The 22956-nt window shown below is 47.1% G+C and overlaps 2 protein-coding genes across 8 annotated transcripts in view; one reads left to right on the top strand and one right to left on the bottom strand.

Moving 5' to 3' along the window:
• The window catches only part of NDUFA3 (NADH:ubiquinone oxidoreductase subunit A3), a 166078-nt gene that overhangs the window by 20748 nt on the left and 122374 nt on the right, over positions 1-22956 (bottom strand). The gene's annotated exons all lie outside the window — the stretch shown is intronic.
• TARM1 (T cell-interacting, activating receptor on myeloid cells 1) lies at positions 9606-22930 on the top strand. The gene is given in 6 exon segments (XM_050771941.1): positions 9606-9710; positions 17026-17061; positions 17566-17856; positions 18746-19042; positions 22388-22524; positions 22526-22930. Coding segments are annotated over 6 exon segments (819 nt in total). The 5' UTR covers positions 9606-9676; the 3' UTR covers positions 22550-22930.

Genomic DNA, 22956 nt, shown 5'->3' with positions numbered 1-22956 from the left:
TCTCTTTCTCTCTCTCTCTTTCTTTCTTTCTCTTTCTTTCTTTCTTTCTTTCTTTCTTTCTTTCTTTCTTTCTTTCTTTCTTTCTTTCTTTCTTTCTTTCTTTCTTTCTTTCTTTCTTTCTTTCTTTCTTTCTTTCTTTCTTTTCTTTTTTCTCTCACTGTTCCCTTTCTCTCCCTTTCCTTTCCTTTCTCTCCCTTCCCCTCCCCTCCCCCTCCCTTTCCTTTCCTTTCTTTTCCTTTTCTTACCTTCCTTTCCTTCTTTCCTCTAATCCCAGCACTTTGGGAGGCCAAGGTGGGCAGATCACTTGAGGTCAGGAGTTTCAGACCAGTCTGGCCAACATGGTGAAACCTCGTCTCTACTAAAAACACAAAAATTAGTCGGGCATGGTGGCAGGCACCTGTAGTTCCAGCTACTCTGGAGGCTGAGGCAGGAGAATCGCTTGAACTAGGAGGCAGAGGTTGCGGTGAACTGAGATTGCACCACTGCACTCCAGCCTGGGCTACAGAGTGAGGCTCCATCTCAAGGAAAAATAAATAAAATAAAATAAAATTAAATTAAATTAAATTTAAAAAATGTAAAATAGGCCGGGCGCGATGGCTCAAGCCTGTAATCCCAGCACTTTGGGAGGCCGAGACGGGTGGATCACGAGGTCAGGAGATCAAGACCATCCTGGCGAACACGGTGAAACCCCGTCTCTACTAAAAAAATACAAAAAACTAGCCGGGCGAGGTGGCGGGCGCCTGTAGTCCCAGCTACACAGGAGGCTGAGGCAGGAGAATGGCGTAAACCCGGGAGGCGGAGCTTGCAGTGAGCTGAGATCCGGCCACTGCGCTCCAGCCCCGGCGACAGAGCGAGACTCCGTCTCAAAAAAAAAAAAAAAAAAAAAGTAAAATAAAATTTTAAAAATATAAAATAAAATATAAAATAAAATAAAATTTAAAAAATATAAAATAAAATATAAAATAAATAAAATAAAATTTTAAAAATATAAAATAAAATATAAAATAAAATAAAATAAAATATCTCCCAAAGAGACAAGTCAGATTAGCCTAAACCCAGGAATAACTACAGGCAGCTTGAGGGTCAAAGGCAAGGTAGGGGCTGGCCAGATCCGATCTCCTTCCCTGCCATTGTTTTCTCACTCTCATAGTTTTTGCAAAGGAGGTTTCAATTGCATGGTTGTCAGCTAACATTCTATTCATCCATTTCTTGCTTTCTACCAGTAAAATTGAACTTTATAGGCCTGCTTTGTGCTTTTAAGGCTAACTAGCAAAATTCCAGAGTTTAGCCTTAAAAATTATTTATAATTGGCCAGGTGCGGTGGCTCACGCCTGTAATACCAGCACTTTGGGAGGCTGAGGCAGGCAGATCATGAGGTCAGGAGATCAAGACCATCCTGGCTAACATGGTGAGAAACCCCATCGCTACTGAAAATACAAAGAAACAAACAAAAAAAGCCAGGTGTAGTGGCACACATCTGTAGTCCCAGCTACTCGGGAGGCTGAGGCAGGAGAATCACTTGAACCCGGGAGGCAGAGGTTGCAGTGAGCTAAGATTTTGCCGTTGCACTCCAGCCTGGGTGACAGAGGGAGACTCCATCTAAAAAAAAAAAAAAAAATTCTTTATAATTAATCAAAAGAAGTTTAAGAAATGGATTAAGAAGATCTCTTCTTTGCAGCTGTAGGGGAGGAAAGGGAGCTAGAGAGAGAGAGAGGATTGAGAGAGGAGAAAAAGATATTCCATGCCGTAAAACTAATTCAAGAATGTAGTTTAGGCCAGGCATGGTGGTTCACACCTGTAATCCCAGAATTTTGGGAGGCTGAGGTGGGTGGATCACTTGAGCTCAGAAGTTTGCGACCAGCCTGGCCAACATGGTGAAATGTTGTCTCTACTAAAAATACAAAAATTAACCAGGCATGGTGGCACAACCCTGTAATTTCAGGTACTTGAGGGGGCTGGGGCAGGAGAATCACTTGAACCCAGGAGACAGAGGTTGCAGTGAGTTGAGATCACACCACTGCACTCCAGCCTGGGTGACAGAGTGAGATCGTCTTAAAAACACACACACACACACACACACACACACACACACACACACAGTGGGGGGCGGGGGGCTGGGGAAGGGATAGCATTAGGAGAAATACCTAATGTAAATGATAAGTTGATGGATGCAGCAAACCAGCATGGCACATATATCAAACCTGCACGTTGTACACATGTACACTAGAACTTAAAGTAAAACAAACAAACAGAATGTGGTTTGATAAGGTAACAAACTGAGAATATTCAAAAGGCTCTAAATCTGTTTTATAGTCTTGTGTAGTATGGAGATCTATGGATATTTATTACAGCAGCCAGTGTTCCATTCTCTGGTTGCATAAATCTGTCCTTTGAAGTGTAATTTGCACAAAATAACCTTGTAGGAGTCCGAAGACATTAGAAATTATTGCCAGTATTGCAATCATTATTATGAAGGAGAAACCTTGGTGCCATTTGGTGGTCTTACTTAATATTTTGTTGCCCTAGTAACAATCTTATGACTGACATCTGAATTTCCAAGCAGAATAAATGCTTGTAAAATCGATTCTGTTAAATGAGAAGCTGTGCATTGGTGTGTGTGTCTTAGTCCGTATTCCGTTGCTTAGAACAGAATACTTGAAACGTTGTAAAGAAAAGGAATTTATTTCCTGTAGTTGTGGAGGTTGGGAAGTCCAAGGTGGAGGGGCTGCATCTGGTGAGGGCCTTCTTGCTGTTGGGGCAAGAAGACTCGGGACTCTCTGGAGGGTCCTGAGGTGGCACAGGGCATCACAGGGCAAAGGAGCTGAGCGTGCTACTCAAGTCTCTCTTCCTCTTCTGATAAAGCCACCAGTCTCACTCCCAGGGTAACCCATGAATCCATTAACTCACTAATCCATTAATCCATGAATGGATTAGTTCATTCATGAGAAAAGAGTCCTCATGACCCAATCACCTCTTAAAGTCCCCACCTCTCAATACTGCCACATTGGGGATTCAATTTCACCATAAGTTTTTATTTATGTATTTTTTGAGACAACGTCTTGCTATGTCACCCAGGCTGGAGAGCAGTGGCATGATCTCAGCTTACTGTAACCTCCACCTCCCAGGTTCAAGTGATTTTCCTGCCTCAGCCTCCTGAGTAGTTCGTATTACAGGCACGTGCCACCATGCCCGGGTAATTTTTGTATTTTTAGTAGAGACGGGGTTCCATCATGTTGGCTGGTTGGTCTCAAACTCCTGACCTCATGTGATCTGCCCACCTTGGCCTCCCAAAGTGCTGAGATTACAGGTGTGAGCCACCGCACTCAGCTTATTTATCTATTTATTTTTTGAGACAGGGTCTCACTCTGTTGCACAGGCTGGAGTTCGGTGGTGCAGTCACGGCTCACTGCATTGTCAGCTTTCTGGGCTCAGGTGATCCTCCCACTTCAGCCTCCTGAGTAGCTGGGATCACAGGCATGTGCCACCTCACCTGGCTAATTTTTAAATTATTTGTAGAGACAGGTCTCCTGATGTTGCCCAGGCTGGTTCAACATTAGTTTTCAAGGGAACAAATATTCAAACCTTAGCAGCAGGTTAAATTATCTTTATCCCACATTTATGATCGGAAAAAAAAAAAATTTAAAGCCCGAGACTCTGCTAGACTTCTTACTTTAGGAAGAGTCTGAAGGTCTTGTTTCATTTCCATTACAATATCTATTAATAGTTCTGACTGAGATAAGAGCCATCCTTCACTTTGACTATTATGAAGAAAGGGGGAAAAGACGTTAAAAAGACACAATTACACAACTGATGATTTTGTTGTAGCTGAGATAAGTGCTGTTAAAGAACATGCAGGGAAGTCTTTGCTAAAGAAAGGATTCTGAAGCTGGTTTCTGAGGGAAGAGTCCAAGTTAGCCAAGCAAAAATGGGGGAAAAACTCCAGATACAGGAAATAGCATTGTTTCAGGGACTGAGATGGGAAGGAGGTTATGTGTTCCAACCGAGTGGTTCTCAAATTTGACGGCACATGAGAATCTCCCAGGAACATTTAAAACACAGAATGAGACACCTAGGCCTCATCCTGTACCCATTATAAAAATTAAAATCAGCTGGGCACGGTGGCTCACACCTGTAATCCCAGCACTTTGGGAGGCCAACACAGGCGGATCACCTGAGGTCAGGAGTTCAAGACCAGCCTGACCAACATGGAGAAACCCCATCTCTACTAAAAAATACAACATTAGCCGGGCGTGGTGGCGCACGCCTGTAATCCCAGCTACTTGGGAGGCTGAGGCAGGAAAATCGCTTGAACCTGGGAGGTGGATGTTGTGGTGAGCCGAGATTATGCCATTGCACTCCAGCCTGGGCAACAAGAGCAAAACTCCATCTAAAAAAAAAAAAGCCTGTAATCCCAGCACTTTGGGAGGCCATGATGGGCGGATCACGAGGTCAGGAGATCGAGACCATCCTGGCTAACACGGTGAAACCCCGTCTCTACTAAAAACACAAAAAATGAGCCGGGCATGGTGGCGGGCGCCTGTAGTCCCAGCTACTCGGGAGGCTGAGGCAGGAGAATGGCGTGAACCCAGGAGGCGGAGCTTGCAGTGAGCTGAGATCCGGCCACTGCACTCTAGCCTGGGTGACAGAGCGAGACTCCGTCTCCAAAAAAAAAAAATTTAAAATCTCTGGGGGTAGACTCAGGCACTCAGTAAATATACATATATCTATTTCCATTGACCGTAACACATGGCAGACTAAAGATGGCCCCCAATTCTTTGTCACTGTCCCTATAGAGAGGTAGAGTTTATTTTCCCTCCCCTTGAATCTGGCCTTTCCTTAAGACTGTAGAAGAAGAGACACTGTGTCAGTTCCAGGCTTAGTCTTTAAAGGGACAAACAACTTTTGCCTTCTCTCTCTCTCTTTTTTTTTTTTTTTCCAGACAGAGTCTCTTTCTGTTGCCCAGGCTGGAGTGCACTGGTGTTATCTCGGCTCACTGCAACCTCTGCCTCCCAGGTTTAAGCAATACTCCTGCCTCGGCCTCCCGAGTAGCTGGGATTACAGGTGTGCACCAACATGCCCGGCTAATTTTTATTTTTAATTTTAGTAGAGACAGGGTTCCGCCTGGCTAATTTTTTTTTTTTTTTAGTAGAGATGATGTTTCCTCATGTTGGCCAGGCTGATGTTGAACTCCTGACCTCAAGTGATCCACCCACCTTGGCCTCCCAAAGTGCTGGGATTACAGGCGTGAGCCACTGTGCCCGGCTGCCTTCTCTATTTTAGAAAGCTCTCTTGTGACATCCCCTCTTGAAACCCAGATGCTACCCTCCAAGAAGTCTGAATCAAATGGAGAGGCCATGTGCAGGTACATCATTCAACAGTCCTAGTTGAGCTCTCAACCAACATCCAGCATCAACAGCCAGCCATCTTGGAGATTCCAGCTCAGTTGAGCCCCACTGATGACTGAAGCCCAGGAAGATATCACATTGAGCCGAAGAACTGCTCAACTGAGCCCAGTCATCTCACCAGATCAGGAATGATTAAAAAAAAAAAAAAAAGATTGTTACCCTAAGTCACTCAGTTTTGGGGTGGTTTGTTACACAGTAATTGGTAATCTATACCCAAGAGAGAATTAAATAATGATGACTTAAAACCAATACCAATTGATTTCTCCCCTATGTAGAATAAATCTAGCGGTCCAGGGCTGGCACAATGACTCTAAAAAGCATTATGGACCTAAGTTACTTGTGGCTCACCCTCCACCATCTTGAACCTCATCTTCATGTTCCAAGATCATGCTAGAGTATCAGTCATCACATCCACATTTTAGGCAGTTAAGTGAAGGAAGGAAAGTGTACTTCATTAAAGAACCTTTTGGAAGCTGTCTACATTTATGCTTATATATCATTGTCCTAGATGAAGACTTACAGCTACATCTATCTGTAAGTGACATTGAAGAAAGTAGCTTTTTTACCTGGGTAGCAATGGGCCCAGCTAAAAATCAGAATTCTCAACAGCAAAAGGATGGCTTTGAGGTAATCATGTAGATTATGTGCAGATAACTACAGGTAAGTCCCCTCCCCCAAGTCTATTTTAAATTTTCTGCTGGAGTATTTTAGAGTAAACCTCAGATATAATATGATTTCATCTACAATACTTTTTTTTTTTTTTTTTTTTTTTGAGACGGAGTCTCACGCTGTTGCCCAGGCTGGAGTGCAGTGGCGCGATCTCGGCTCACTGCAAGCTCCGCCTCCCGGGTTCCCGCCATTCTCCTGCCTCAGCCTCCTGAGTAGCTGGGACTACAGGCGCCCGCCACCGCGCCCGGCTAATTTTTTGTATTTTTAGTAGAGACGGGGTTTCACTGTGGTCTTGATCTCCTGACCTTGTGATCCGCCCGCCTCGGCCTCCCAAAGTGCTGGGATTACAGGCTTGAGCCACCGCGCCCGGCCGTACAATACTTTTTATTTTGGTAAGATATTCTTTTTTTTTTTTTTTTTTTGAGACGGAGTCTCGCTCTGCCGCCCAGGCTGGAGTGCAGTGGCCGGATCTCAGCTCACTGCAAGCTCCGCCTCCCGGGTTTACGCCATTCTCCTGCCTCAGCCTCCCGAGTAGCTGGGACTACAGGCGCCCGCCACCTCGCCTGTCTAGTTTTTTTGTGTGTGTGTTTTTAGTAGAGGCAGGGTTTCACCGTGTTAGCCAGGATGGTCTAGTAAGATATTCTTAAGGTTAGGTGTGATAAACACCTAACAAAGTGAATGACTATTTATTTATTACTATTATTTTTTGAGATGGAGTTTCACTCTTGTTGCCCAGGCTGGAGTGCAACGGTGCAATCTCGGCTCACTGCAACCTCCACATCCCAGGTTCAAGCAATTCTCCCACCTCAGCCTCCTGAGTAGCTGGGATTACAGGTTTGCACCACCATGCCTGGCTAATTTTTGTATTTTTTGTAGAGATGGGGTTAGGCCATGTTGCCCAGGCTAGTGTTGAACTCCTGGGATCAAGCCATCCACCTACCTCACCTCCCAAAATGTTAGGATTACAGGTGTGATCCACTTTACCTGGCCCTAAGCTATTCGTTATTCTTTCTTTTTTTGTTTTTTGAATCAGGGTCTCCTTTCTTCATTTCTAGGTGAAATAGAACTTTACCAGATTTTTCCTGTGACTGATAAAATTCCAGAGCCTAGTTTTCAAATATGCATCTTCATTGTTAGCAAAAGAGATGTTAAGAAGAGATATAGGAGATATCCTCTTTTTCCTGATACTGCATAAGGAGAAAGATTTTTTCTGAGTCACAACACTAATTTAAGGAATCTGATTTGATAAAGTGTTGAATTGAGAAGATTCCCAAGGATATCAATCTTGTTTTCTGGTACAATATGGAGAATTAAATGAATATTCATAACTGTTACTAAATTGTTCTCTGTTGAAATAAATTCATACACAAAACTGTTATTTGAACAAAAGGGTCTTCTAAGAGTCCCAAGCCTTTAAAAATCATTGCCATATCTTGTGAAAATAACTTTCAAAGAAACATCTGTAATTATAGTTGGTTTTATTCCTTATAATTTGTTGCCTTGTTGACTTTTCTTTTTTTTTTCTTTTTTTCTTTTTTTATTTTTTTGAGACGGAGTCTCGCTCTGCCGCCCAGGCTGGAGTGCAGTGGCCGGATCTCAGCTCACTGCAAGCTCCGCCTCCCGGGTTCCCGCCATTCTCCTGCCTCAGCCTCCCCAGTAGCTGGGACTACAGGCGCCCGCCACCTCGCCCGGCTAGTTTTTTGTATTTTTTAGTAGAGACGGGGTTTCACCGTGTCAGCCAGGATGGTCTCGATCTCCTGACCTTGTGATCCGCCCGCCTCGGCCTCCCAAAGTGCTGGGATTACAGGCTTGAGCCACCGCGCCCAGCCGCCTTGTTGACTTTTCTATGTTCCAAAACAGTAAGAAGAGTAGGTGCTATCAAGACAAAAAATCCGAAAACCAAAACAAGCCTTGGGGTCATTTTGCTCTTCTTCCAAATGCATGATGAAAAAAACATGGTTAAAAACCAACTTGCTTGATTTCTTATTTTAACAAACGAATCAAAAATTTTGTCTGATTTAAATTAACAAATCTTTTTTTTTTTTTTTTTTTTTTTTTTTGAGACAGAGTCTCTCTCTGTTGCCTAGGCTGGAGTGCAGTGGTGCGATCTCAGCTCACTGCAACCTTCGCCTCCCAGGTTCAAGCAGTTCTTCTGCCTCACCCTCACGACTAGCTGGGATTACAGGTGTGCACCACCACGCCCAGCTAATTTTTGTATTTTTAGTAGAGACGAGGTTTCACCATGTTGGCCAGGCTGGTCTTGAACTCCTGACCTTAGCTGATCTACCTGCTTCGGTCTCCCAAAGTGTTGGGATTACAGGCATGAGCCACTGCGCCAGGCTAAATTAACATAATTATCAAATTCAATCTGCAGACTTTAATTGGATTCTGATTTATTTTTTAAAAGCCTGATAGAAATGACATTTTTGAGACAATCAGGGAAATTGGAATACTGAATGGGTATTAGCTGGTATCAAGGAAGTACCCTTCATTTTCCTGATGTGACAGTGCTATGGTGTTTATATTATTTTTAAAATGGTTCTTATTTGATAAAGATATATATGTACTGAAATATTCTGAACTTAAAAAAATGAGCTCATGACTGGCTGGGCACAGTGGCTCACGCCTGTAATCGCAACACTTTGGGAGGCTGAGGCGGGTGGATCACTTGAGGTCAGGAGTTTGAGACCACCCTGGCCAACATGGTGAAACCCTGTCTCTACTAAAAAAAAAATACAAAAATGAACTGGCTTAAAGTATAATAATAATAATAATGATAATAAATTAACTGGGCATGTTGGAGGGCACCTGTAATCCCAGCTACTCGGGAGGCTGAGGCAGGAGAATTACTTGAACCTGGTGGGTAGAGGTTGCAGCGAGCTGAGATTATGCCACTTCACTCCAGCCTGGGCAAAAGAGTGGAACTCCATCTCAAAAAAAAAAAAAAAAAAAAAAAAAAAAAAAAAAAAAGTGGTGATGAAGGCCTGGTGCAGTGGCTCACACCTGTAATCCCAGCAGTTGGGGAGGCCGAGGCAAGTGGATCACTTGAGGCCAGGAGTTAGAGACCAGCCTGGCCAACTTGGTGAAACCTCATCTTAACTAAAAATACAAACAGCCGGGTGTAGTGGCATGAGCCTGTAATCTCAGCTCCTTGGCAGAATCACTTGAACCCAGGAGGCTGAAGTTGCAATGAACCGAGATTGCGCCACTGGACTCCAGTCCAGGTGACAGAATCAGATTCCATCTCAAAAAAAAAAAAAAAAAAAAAGAGTGAAGTGCTTTCATCTCTTCAATACGAACCCTTCAGGGCCAAGTCTGAAGCATTTTCGGGGTTACCTGTTTGATGCCTGAAATCTGCCTGAGACAGAGGAGCATTTCCTGTGAGTCAAATACTCAAACGCTGGTGTGTGTAAGGAGCATGTTGCAATCAGCAACGCCAACACGTTTCCTGAATGTGGATATGGGAGGGGAACTGAAAGGCTAGGACAAGGCTGTTACTGCTTCCACTCCGGGGTGGGAGAGAGGCAGGGACGACTCCAGCTCTTCTCCCATCTGCGGACTGCAGAACCCAAGACGGACCCTGGGAGGGCTGAGAAGTCATCATGATCTCTAAGCTGCTTTCCCTCCTCTGTTTCAGTAAGTCTCACAGGGCTATCCACTGGGAATGCAGAATATCATGGAACTGGTGGGATAGTTGGGCTGGGGATGGAAAAAATAACATCAACTTTGGCTTACTGAGAACACGGGAGGAGTGAGACGTCCTGCTGAGTGCACTGCAGACACTCCCTGGAAACAAGCGCTCTGCAAGCTTCAACTCCTCTGGTTTCAACTTCGTGAGTTTTGCTGAATGCCTCCACCACCTGGCTTCATTGGCTTACCCCTTTTCTCAGGATAAACTCTGACTTTTTGTGTGTAAGTAAAAGTATTCAGAATAGAAACCTTATCTTTTTTTTTTTTTTTTTTTTGAGGCAGGGTTTCACTCTTCTTGCCCAGGTTGGAGTGCAATGGCGTGATCTCAACTCACTGCAACCCCCGCCTCCCGGGTTCAAGAGATTCTCCTGCTTCAGCCTCCTGAGTAACTGGATTAAAGGGGTGCGCCACCATGCCTGGTTAATTTTTGTATTTTTAGTAGAGATGGGGTTTCACCATGTTGGCCAGTCTGGTCTCGAACTCCTGACCTCAGGTGATCTGCCAGCCTCAGCCTCCCAAAGTACTGGGATTACAGGCGTGAGCCACTGTGCCTGGCCCAGAAACCCTAACACCATAAATAAAAATTTAGTGCCAAATAGATAACTATAAAGTAAATTGAGGTTATTGTGTAACCATCACCACTATCTATACTAAAACCTTTTTCTTTTCTTTCTTTCTTTCTTTCTTTCTTTCTTTCTTTCTTTCTTTCTTTCTTTCTTTCTTTCTTTCTTTCTTTCTTTCTTTCTTTCTCTTTCTTTTTTTCTTTCTTTTTTTCTTTCTTTTTCTTTCTCTCTCTCTCTCTTTCTCCTTCCTTCCTCTCTCTCTCTTTCTCTTTTTCTCTTTCTTTCTTTTCTCTCTCTCTCTCTCCTTCCTTCCTTTCTTCCTTCCCTTTCCTTTTCTTGAGACAAGGTCTCACTCTGTCACCCAGGCTGGAATGCAGTGGCATGACCACAGCTCACTGCAGCCTTCACTCCCCCGGGCTCAGGCAATCCTCTGCCTCAGTCCCTGCTAAGTAGGTGGGGTTATAAGCACATGCTACCATGCCTGGCTAAGTTTGGTATTTTTTTCTTTGTAGAGACAGGGTCTTGCTATGTTGCCCAGGCTAGACTCAAACTCCTGGGCTTAAGTGATCCACCTGCCTCTGCCTCTCAAAGTGCTGGGATTACAGGTCCCCCATGCCCCACCAAAACATTTTTCTTCACCCACTATTAGTTACAATTGTCCAGAGAGACAGAACCAATACAACATGCATCTCTGTATACATATGTGATAGATACAGATATATAAATGCAGATATAGATCTAGATCTGAAATGAGATTTGTTCTAAGGAATTGGCTCACACAGTTACAGAGGTTGAAAACCCAGATTCTGCCGTCTGTAAGCAGGAGACCCAGGAAAGCCAGTGGTTATAAATTCCAGTTCAAGGGCAGAAGACCAATATGTCAGCTCAGACAATTAGGCAGAGATAGACAATTCAACCTTCTTCTATCTTTAAAAAAACATTTTTTTTTTTTTTCCGAGACAGGATCTTGCTCTGTCGCCCAGGCTGGGAGTGCAGTGGCGTGATCTCGGCTCACTGCAGCGTCCACCTTCCTGGCTCAAGCAGTTGTCCCACCTCAGCCTCCTAAATAGCTGGGGCTACAGGTGTGCACCACTACACCCAGCTAATGTAAACTTTTTTGTAAACAAACAAAATGATACGGAGTTTCACTCTTGTTACCCAGACTGGAGTGCAATGGCGTGATCTCGGCTCACTGCAGCCTCCACCTCCCGGGTTCAAGCGATTCTCCTGCCTCAGCCTCCTGGGTAGCTGGGATTACAGGTGCCCACCACACACCTGGCTGATGTTTTGTACTTTTTAGTAGAGACCCGGCCATCATGTTGGCCAGGCTGGTCTCGGGCTTCCAACCTCAGGTGATCTGCCTGCCTCGGCCTCCCAAAGTGCTGGGATTACAGGCGAGAGCCACACTGCTCTGTGCAATTTTTAAATTTTTTTTATAGAGATGGGATCTCATTATGTTACTCAGACTGGTCTCCAAATCCTGGCCTCAAGCAACCCTTCTGCCTTGGCCTCCCAAAATGCTGGGATTACAGGCATGAGCCACCATGCTAGCACTTCCACCTTTTTCTCCCATCCTGGCCCTCAGCAGAACGCCCACCTCCATTAGGAAGGCAACCTGCCCGACTCAGCGTTAGATTCAAATGCTGGTCTCTCTAAAATCACCCTCACAGACACACCAGAAATAATGTTTCACCAGATATCCCGGCATCCTGTGGCCCGGTCTAGCTGATAAGTAAAATTAACAATCACCATTCCTGACATGAACTCTGCACCCTCTAACCAATAATGCCGCTGTCCTCCCAGCCCCTGTTTACCTCCATTCTCATTTCTTTCTTTCTTTCTTTCTTTTTTTTTTTTTCCCGAGATGGAGTCTTGGTTTGTCACCCAGGCTGGAGTAGAGTGGCCTAATCTCAGATCACTGCGAGCTCTGCCTCCTGGGTTCAAGCAATTCTCTTACCTCAGCCTCCCGAGTAGCTGGGATCACTAGCACTCACCACCACGCCTGGCTAAGTTTTTTTTTTTTAAGTAGAGACAGGGTTTCACCATGTTGGCCAGGCTGGTCTCAAACTCCTGACCTTGTGATCTGCCTGCCTCGGCCTCCCAAAGTGCTGGGATTACAGGCGTGAGCCATCGTGTCCAGCCCATTCTAATTTTTATCTCTATGAATTTGCTTATTCTAGGATGTATGAGTGGAATCATATAATACTTGTTCTTTTGTGCCTGGCTTATTTTACTCAGCATAATATCCTTGAGTTACATCTATATTGTAGGATATGTCAGATTTCCTTTCTTTTTTATGGCTAAAATCCCATTGTAAGCCGGGCACAGTGTCTCACACCTGTAATCCCAGCACATTGAGAGGCTGAGGCAGGCAGATCGCCTGAGCCCGGGAGCTCGAGACTAGTCTGGGAAACATGGCAAAACCCTGTCTCTACAAAAAATACAAAAATGAGACTGGGCACGGTGACTCACGCCTGTAATCCCAGCACTTTTTGCAATGACCTGATGTAAGGAGTTTGAGACCAGCCTGTAGGGTGAAACCCCATCTCTACTAAAAATACAAAAATTAGCCAGGTGTGGTGGCGGGCGCCTGTAATCCCAGCTATTCGGAAGGCTGAGGCAGGAGAATCGCTTGAATGTGGGAGGCAGAGGTTGCAGTGAGCCGAGATCGTGCCATTGTTCTCTAGCCTGGGCAACAAGAGCGAAACTCCATCTCTAAATAAATAAATATTAAAAACAAACAAACAAAAAAATGAGCTGGGCATGGTGGTGTGCACCTGTCGTCCCAGCTAATCAGGAGGCTGAGGTGGAAGGATCACTTGAGCCCAGGGAGTTGAGGCTGGAGTGAACTAGGATCACATCATTGCACTCCAGCCTGGGCAGCAGAGTGAAACCCTGTCTCAAAAATAAAAAGAAAGAAAGAAAAGAAAAAGAAAAAAGGCCAGGCGCGGTGGCTCACAGCTGTAATCCCAGCACTTTGGGAGGCCGAGGTGGGCTGATCACCTGAGGTGGGGAGTTCGAGACCAGCCTGACCAACATGGTGAAACCCTGTCTCTACTAAAAAATACAAAATTAGGCCGCGTGCGGTGGCTCACGCCTGTAATCCCAGCACTTTGGGAGGCCAAGGCGGGTGGATCACGAGGTCAGGAGATCGAGACCATCCTGGCAAAAACGGTGAAACCCCGTCTCTACTAAAAACACACAAAAAAATTAGCCAGGTGTGGTGGTGGGCGCCTGTAGTCCCAGTTTCTAGGGAGGCTGGGGCAGGAGAATGGTATGAACCCAGAAGGCGGTGGAGTTTGCAGTGAGCGGAGATCATGCCACTGCACTCCAGCCTGGGTGAGAGAGCAAGACTCTGTCTCAAAAAAAACAAAAAAACAAAAAAAACAAAAAAACCCACAAAATTAGCTGGCTGTGTTGGCGCATGCCTGTAATCCCAGCTACTCAGGAGGCTGAGGCAGGAGAATCACTTGAACCCGCGAGGCGGAGGTTGCAGTGAGCCAAGATCGCGCCATTGCACTCCAGCCTGGACAACAAGAGCGAAACTCTGTCTCAGAAAAAAAAAAAGAAAAGAAAAAATCCCGTTGAATATATGGAGCACACTATGTTTATCCATCATGCCATGGATGGACACTTATGTTTGAACCTTTTGAGTGTTCACAATTTCCTTTTGCAAAACTTGAAATGTCAGTTTATGCATTGGCTCATGGATGCAATAGTAGCACAAACGCCTGGTAACTTCCCCTTCTTCCTACTGAGACATAAAACTGTTCATACAGGGGAAAAAGAGGAAATCTCTCAGAGACACAGGCCTAACTAACTTTCTTTGAGTTAGAGCAATGTCATTATTATGATAATGTTCATAAACAGGCTTGATATTATGTTTTTTCTCTTCTTTTTTTTTTTTTCTTTCTGAGACTGAGTCTCGCTGTGTTGCCAGGCTAGAGTGCACTGGCATGATCTTGGCTCACTGCAACCTCTGCCTCCCAGGTTCAAATGATTCTCTGCTTCAGCCTCCCGAGTAGCTGGAACTACAGGCGCCCGGCACCACACCTGGCTAATTTTCGTATTTTTAGTAGAGACAGGGTTTCACCCTGTTGGCCAGGCTTGTCTTGAATTCCTGACCTTGTGATCCACCTGCCTCGGCCTCCCAGAGTGCTGGGATTATAGGTGTGAGCCACTGCACCCCAGGTTTCTTTTCTTTTTGAGCCAGAGTCTTGTTCTGTCGCCCAGGCTGGAGTGCAGTGACGTGATCACTGCAACCTTCACCTCCTGGGCTCAAGCAATCCTCTCACCTCAGCCTCCCAGGTAGTGGGGATTACAGGTGTGCTTCACCACGCCTGGCTAATTTTTTGTATTTTTTGTAGAGATGGGGTTTCACCATATTGGCCAGGCTAATCTCAAACTTCTGACCTCAGGAGCTGCTCGCCTGGGCCTCCCAAAGTGCTGGGATTACAGGTGTGAGCCACTGCGCCTAGCCTAGAAGTGCATTCTTTTTTAGGGCTGAATAGTACTCCATTGTGTATATGTGCCACTTTCTCTTCATCCATTCTTCTATTGATGGACCCTTAGGTTGCTTCCAAATCCTGGCTGTTGTGAACAGGGCCGCAATACACAGGAAGTGCACAGATCTCATCCATATACTGACTTCCTTTGTTTTGGGTGTACACCCAGTGGTGGGATTGCTGGATTATTAAGACAATTGATTTTTTTTTTTTTTTTAGACAGAGTCTACCTCTGTCACCAAGGCTGGAGTGCAATGGCGCGATCTCGGCTCACTGCAACCTCCACCTCCAGGGTTCAAGCGATTCTCCTGCCTCAGCCTCCTGAGTAGCTGGGATTACAGGTGTGCACCACCACACCCAGCTAATTTCTGTATTTTTGGTGGAGATGGGGTTTCACCTTGTTGGTCAGGCTGCTCTCAAACTCCTGACCTCAGGTGATCCACCCCCGCCTCAGCCTCCCAAAGTGCTGGGATTACAGGCATGAGCCACCGTGCCCAGCGCCAGTTGACTTTGAATATCTGTGTTGTAGCCTTGAGAAATGTTTGCCCGGGCTCACTCAGAGCAGTGGTCCTCCACCTTGGCCGCATTCTCGTATTAGAACTCTGAAAAGGAATGACACCGGAGCCCCGTGGCAAGCCATTCTGACTCAGTGCTTCAGTGCTTGGCTCTGTGAACTGAACTTTTACCAGCTCTCCAGGGGAGCCCAGGGCATAGCCAAGATTAAGAACAACTGAGTTCAGGCTGGGTGTCCTGGCTCACGCCTATAATCCTAGAACTTTGGGAGGCCGAGGTGGGTGGGTCACCTGAAGTCAGGAGTTTTTTTGTTTTTTTTTTTGAGATGAAGTCCTACTCTGTCACTCAGGCTGGAGTGCAGTGGCACAATCTCGGCTCACGGCAGCCTCTGCCTCCTGGGTTCAAGCGATTCTCCTGCCTCAGCCTCCCGAGTAGCTGGGATCACAGGTTTGTGCCACCACACCTGGCTAATGTTTTGTATTTTTAGTAGAGATGGTGTTTCACCATGTTGGCCAGGCTGGTCTCGAACTCCTGACCTGGGGTGACCCGCCCATCTGGGCCTCCCAAAGTGCTGGGATTACAGGCGTGAGCCACCACGCCTGGCATGGTCAAGAGTTCTTAACCAGCCTGGCCCTGTCTCTATTAAAAAAAAAAAAAAATTACAAAGGAAGAAGAATAAAGGCAGCTGTGTGTGGAACAGGGATGAATGCATGCTTTCTCCTCTCTGGAATGACCATTTGGATGTTTTGAAGCTTGTTACAGGACACCAAACAATAAATTTTGTCCTGTTTGGAGTCATGAAGGGATGAAAAGAGATCATGAGCCTGGGCAACATAGGGAGACTCTGTCTCTGCAAAAGACTAAAAAATCAGCCAGGTGTGGTGGCGCACACCTGTGATTCCAGCTACTCGGGAGGCTGAGGTGGGAGGATCACTTGAGCCCAGGAGGCTACAGTGAGCCATGATGGAGCCACTGTACTCCAACCTGGGCAACAGAGAGAGACCCTGTCTCAAAACACAATAATAAAATAAAAAATTTAAAAATAAAAAGAAGAGGCCAGGTGCAAGGCTCATGCCTGTAGTCCCGGCACTTTGGGAGGCTGAGGTGGGCGGATCACCTGAGGTCAGGAGTTTGAGACCAGTCTGGGCTAACATGGTGAAACCCCATCTCTACTAATAACACAAAACTCAGCCGGGTGTGGTGACACATGCCTGTGATCCCAGCTGTTTGGGAAGCTGAGGCAGGAGAATCACTTGAACCGGAGAGGCGGAGGTTGCAGTGAGCCGAGATTGCGTCACTCTACTCCAGCCTGGACAACAGAGCGAGACTCTATCTCGGGGAAAAAAAAAAAAGTAAGTAAGAAATGGTAAGAATGAATACCGTATTGAAACAGAAGATGAGAATAGAAGGATGTGTGGATTATGTGGAACCAGGAAAGGCCTGGAACAGGGGGAGGTGAGAGCCGCACAGGACAGTCAAGGAGAATCTCTGGGAAACGACGGGGGAGCTGGAAGTCAAGCGGAAGCCACAGTCCAGTGTGGGGAGAATGAAAACTCCTGAGCGCATGACCTCCAAGGGTCTGCACTCAGCAGGAGACTCTGGGGCCTGTCTCCAGGGGTCAGGGTAGGGGTGATGTGGCTCCAGGCAGGGGCTTCTGTCTCACAGAGGATTGCCTTTCAGGATTGTGCATGGGCCAAGGAGACACAAGGGGAGATGGTGAGTGTTTCTTCAATCACACCCTCCTTGGCCCGTCGTCCCAAATTCCCTCCCGTTCCCTTCCCCTTCTTTTTTTTTTTTTTTGACGGAGTCTCACTCTTTCGCCAGGCTGGAGTGCAGTGGCCGGATCTCAGCTTACAGCAAGCTCCGCCTCCCAGGTTCACGCCATTCTCCCGCCTCAGCCTCCCGAGTAGCTGGGACTACAGGCGCCCGCCACCTCGCCCGGCTAATTTTTGTATTTGTAGTAGATACAGAGTTTCACCATGTTGGCCAGGATGGTCTCGATCTTACGACCTCGTGATCTTCCCGCCTCGGCCTCCCAAAGTGTTGGGATTACAGGCGTGAGCCACCGCGCCTGGCCCGTTTCCCTTCTTAAAATAGGCTTCCTGGTTGGGCGCAGGAAATAATAATAATAATAACTAATAATAATAATAAAGTTTAAAAAGGGCTTTCTGAGAGCAGGGAAGGGCGTCAGGCCCAGCACTGGGCTCTGCTTCCTTCCAGGGTCACTGCCCAAGCCGTCCCTCAGTGCCTGGCCCAGCTCGGTGGTCCCTGCCAACAGCAATGTGACGCTGCGATGCTGGACGCCTACGAGAGGCGTGAGCTTTGTTCTCAGGAAGGGAGGAATTATTCTGGAGTCTCCGAAGCCCCTTGATTCGACAGAGGGCCCGGCCGAATTTCACCTCAATAATCTAAAAATCAGAAATGCTGGAGAGTACACCTGCGAATACTACAGGAAAGCGTTCCCCCACATCCCTTCACAGCGCAGTGACGTCCTTCTGCTGTTGGTGACAGGTGTGGATAGGGTGCCTGCCGATGACATACGGGGGGCAGGGGATGAGGGAGGAAGCAGAGGGCAGAGGGAGAAAAGGGGTCCCACCTCCAGGGTAGCTGGGGGTGGTGGGAGAGGGAGACAGACAGGAATGAAATTGCATACCTTGGTTTTATACTCTGTCACCCAGGCCGGAGTGCAGTGGTGCCATCTTGACTCACTGCAACCTCCGCCTCCTGGGCTCAACTGATTCTCCTGCCTCAGCCTCCTGAGTAGCTGGGATTACAGGTGTGTGCCACCATGCCCGGCTAATTTTTGTATTTTTAGTAGAGACAGGGTTTCACCATGTTGGCCAGGCTGGTCTCAAACTCCCGACCTCAGTGCTGGGATTACAGGTGTGAGCCACCACGCCCGGCCTTATACAGGTCTTGCAGGAGGGAGAATCTCTGTCCTGGGGTCGGAGTAGAAAGTGGAGGAAGGTGGCCGGGCGCGGTGGCTCAAGCCTGTAATCCCAGCACTTTGGGAGGCCGAGGCAGGTAGATCACAAGGTCAGGAGATCGAGACCACAGTGAAACCCCGTCTCTACTAAAAATACAAAAAATTAGCCGGGCGCGGTGGCGGGCGCCTGTAGTCCCAGCTACTCAGGAGGCTGAGGCAGGAGAATGGCGGGAACCCGGGAGGCGGAGCTTGCAGTGAGCCGAGATCGCGCCACTGCACTCCAGCCTGGGCGACAGAGCGAGACTCCGTCTCAAAAAAAAAAAAAAAAAAAAAAAAAAGAAAGTGGAGGAAGGTGGAAGAGATCAGAAGTCTCTGATTTCCCACACTCCATGAGAGCCTCCGGCCAGGAGAACAGGGGCGAGTAGGGGATTCCAGACTTCTCCCCAGGACCTCAGAGCCTGACTTCTCTTACAGGACATTTATCTAAACCTTTCCTCCAAACCCACCAAAGGGGTACGGTGACTGCAGGTGGAAGGGTGACTCTGCAGTGCCGGCAGCCAGACCAACTGTTTCTGCCTATCATGTTTGCTCTACTGAAGGCAGGGATGTCATCTGCCATCCAGCTGCGGAGTCCAGCGGGGAAGGAGACGGACTTCTCCCTGGAGGACGTGACAGCCGGCGACGCTGGGAACTACAGCTGCGTGTACTACCAGGCAAAGTCTCCCTTCTGGGCCTCAGAACGCAGTGATTGGCTTGAGATATTGGTGACAGGTAAGGATGTGTATGATTTTGAAGAACTGTGTGTGTTGTTTTTAATCAGAGGTTGTTTTGTTCTTCTGTGAATCTCATTTCCTCATTACTCGCAATATCATCGCTCTTAAAAAAATCTTCCCTTTCTGGCCCGGCGCGGTGGCTCACGCCTGTAATCCCGGTGCTTTGGGAGGCCGAGGCAGGCGGATCACCTGAGGTCAAGAATTCGAGACCAGCCTGGCCAACATGGTGAAACCCCGTCTCTACTAAAAATAAAAAATTAGCCAGGTATGGCGGGATGAACCTGTAGGCCCAGCTCCTTGGGAGGCTGAGGCAGGAGAATTGCTTGAACATGGGAGGTGGAGGTTGCACTGAGCCAAGATCGCGCCACTGCACTCCAACCTGGGTGATAGAGTGACGCTCTGTCTCAAAAAAAAAAAAAAAACAAACTTCCCTTTTACAATTTCTACTCCTTTGCCTTTTTTTTTTTTTTTTAAATGGCGTCTCACTCTGTTGCCAGGATGGAGTGCAATGGTGCGATCTCGACTCACTGCCACCTCCACCTCCTGGTTCAAGTGATTCTCTTACCTCAACCTCCCGAGTAGCTAGGATTACAGGCCTGCACGACCCATCTGGCTTATTTTTCTATTTTTAGTAGAGATGAATGTTTTGCCATGTTGACCAGGCTGGTCTTGAACTCCTGACATCATGATCTACCCACCTCGGCCTCCCAAAGTGCTGGGATTACAGGCGTGAGCCACCGTGCCCGGCCCTCCTTTGCCTTTTTGTTGTACTACATCCTTGGATAATTTCTAGGCTGTTTTTGAAAATTATGAATCCACCAGCACCAGATTCCTTCTACCATTCTTTGCATCTCTTAGCGTTTTGGTTTTTTGCTTTGTTTCATTTTGTTTTTGAGACAGAGTCTCGCTCTGTTGCCCAGGCTGGAGTGCAGTGGTGCGATCTCAGCTCACTGCAACCTCTGCCTCCCGAGTTTAAGCAATTCTCCTGCCTCAGCCTCCTGAGTAGCTGGGATTACCATGCCCAGCTAATTTTTGTATTTTTAGTAGAGATGGGGTTCTCACCACGTTGACCAGGCTGGTCTCGAACCCCTGGCCTCAGGTGATTCGCTCACCTTGGCCTCCCAAAGTGCTGGGATTGCAGGTGTGAACCACTGTGCCTGGCGTGTTTTTCTTTTTTCTTTTTTTTTTCTTGGTGTTAATGATTTCACTCTCAGTAATTCTTTCTCAGTCATGCGTGGTGGCTCAGGCCTGTAATCCCAGCACTTTGGAAGGCTGAGGCTGGAGGATTGCTTGAGCCCAGGAGTTTGAGACCAGCCTTGGCAACATAGTGAGACCCAGTTTCAAATTAAAAAAATTATCTCATCCTCAGAACATGGTGTTTGCACAGCCTCCTGCTTCTGTGCCATGGATGCGAGGTCTACCCATGTCTTTTAACACCGACTGCTAGAATTCTTCTGAAAGTATCTTGTTTCCTGCCAGAGTTCTGCCTTACTGGGTGCTAGCACTCTGCTTCCTCATCTCTAAATTATTTTTCATCTATTGTAACTGTTGTAACGAGTTCCTCTTGCTGGCTGCCTGGATGAAGCCCATTCATCAGGACAGAGGAATTGCAAGAAGGAGTTCAACACACATTGAGTCCGGTAAGCGGGAGACCAGAGTTTTGTTTTGTTTTGTTTTGTTTTTGAGATGGAGTCTCACTCTGTCGCCCAGGCTGGAGTGCAGTGGCGTGATCTCGGCTCAATGAAACCTCTGCCTCCCAGGTTCAAGCGATTCTTCTGCCTCAGCCTCCCGAGTAGCTGGGACTACATGCGCGCCACCATGCCCAGCTAATTTTTATGTTTTTAGTAGAGATGGGGTTTTACCATATTGGCCAGGCTGGTCTCCGACCCCTGACCTCGTGATCTGCCCTCCTCGGCCTCCCAAAGTGCTGGGATTACAGGTGTGAGCCACCGCACCTGGCCAATCAGAGTTTTATTATTACTCAAATCAGCCTCCCTGAAAATCTGCAGGCTAGGGTTTTGTTTGTTTTTCTTTGAGATGGAGTCTCATTCTATCACCTGAGCTGGAGTGTAGTGGCACAATCTGGGCTCACTGCAGCCTCCAACCCCCAACCCCAGGCCTGGGTCAAGTGATTCTCCTGCCTCAGCCTCCGGAGTAGCTGGGATTACAGGCACCCGCCACCACACCTGGCTACGTATTTTGTATTTTTAGTAGACATGGGGTTTTGCTATGTTGCCCAGGCTGCTCTCGAACTCCTGGCCTCAAGCAATCCTCCCACTTCAGCCTCCCACAGTGCTGGGATTACAGGTGTGAGCCACTGTGCCCGGCCTCAACTCAAACTTTCTCAAGTGCTCTGCCTGCACAGCAGTGTGTGCTGCAAGGATGCTGATCCAGCCACGGAATTCGGGGCTCTGTGGAGCTCCTTCTGTCTCATGTGCTGCCCCCAAGACTATTCCTTAATATAAGGATGGGGAAGGAGAAAAGGCAATGTGGGAAGGTGGAAATGGGATAAAGAGCAAATAAACGAAGGAACAGAGCTAAGGTGGAGTGAATGTCAAGGAAGGAAGATAAAGGAACTCCCACTACAACTCATTAGGATTCCATGTTTTGGCCAGGTGCGGTGGCTCATGCCTGTCATCCCAGCACTTTGGGAGGCCGAGGCCAGCGAATCACTTAAGGCCAGGAGTTCGAAATCAGTTTGGCCAACATGAAGAAAACCCATCTCTACTAAAAATACCAAAATTAGCCAGGTGTGGTGACAGGTGCCTGTAATCCCAGCTATTCAGGAGGCTGAGGCAGGAGAATTGCTTGAACCCGGGAGGTGGAGGTTGCAGTAAGCCAAGATTGTGCCACTGCACTCCAGCCTGAGCAACAGAGCGAGACTTGGTCTCAAAAACAACAACAACGAAGATTCCATCTTTTGTTTTCAGGGATTAAAATTTTAAAGAGTTCAATTATGGCTGGGCATGGTGGCTCATGCACTTTGGGAGGCTGAGGCGGGCGGATCACCTGAGGTTGGGAGTTTGAGACCAGCCTGACCAACATGGCAAAACCCCATCTCTACTAAAAATATAAAATTAGCTGGGCTTGGTGGCACATGCCTGTAATCCCAGCTACTTGGGAGGCTGAAGCAGGAGAATTGCTTGAACCCGGGAGGCAGAGGTTGCGGTGAGCCGAGATTGCGCCATTGCACTCCAGCCTGGGCAACAAGAGCAAAATTCCATCTCAAAAAAACCCCAAAACCAAAAACATTAAGTGGGTGATGACAGTCAGATTTGACGGGGCCATTTGAGAAGGAGGGATACACTCTGAGGGTCAGTGCTGAGCCCCTTCTCTCTTTCAGTTCCCCCAGATACCATGTCAAGCAACTACACCCTGGGTAACTTCATACGACTGGGTCTGGCTGCCATAATTTTGATTATCATGGGAGCTTTCCTGGTGGAGGCCTGGCACAGCCGAAAGGTGTCTCCGGGTGGATCTGTCAGAGGCCTTCAAACCAGAGTGACTCCATCTTGAACCGGGGCTGGGTAAACTGAGGCTGCTACCTGCTGGACTGCATTCCCAGGGGGTTAAGACTTTCTAAGTCACAGGATGAGACAGGTTACAACATACAGATCACAAAGACCCCGCTGATTAAAAAAAAAAAGAGAGATGCAATAAAGAAGCCAGCCAAAACCTGCCAAAACCAAGATGGCAACAATAGTGACTTCTGGTTGTCCTCACTGCACATTATTTGCTAATTATAATGCCTTTGCATGCTAAAAGACACTCCCACCACCACCAAGGCGGCTTACAGATGCCATAGCAACTTCTAGAAGCTAAAAGGAGGAGGAACTCTCAGTTCCAGGGAAATCCCCTGCCCTTTCCTGGAAAACTCATGAACAGTCCACCCAGGCCGGGCACGGTGGCTCA

This window comes from Macaca thibetana, chromosome 19, assembly GCF_024542745.1.
Source record: "Macaca thibetana thibetana isolate TM-01 chromosome 19, ASM2454274v1, whole genome shotgun sequence".
NCBI classification, from domain to species: Eukaryota; Metazoa; Chordata; class Mammalia; order Primates; family Cercopithecidae; genus Macaca; species Macaca thibetana.
This window is presented reverse-complemented; position numbering and strand designations above follow the sequence as displayed.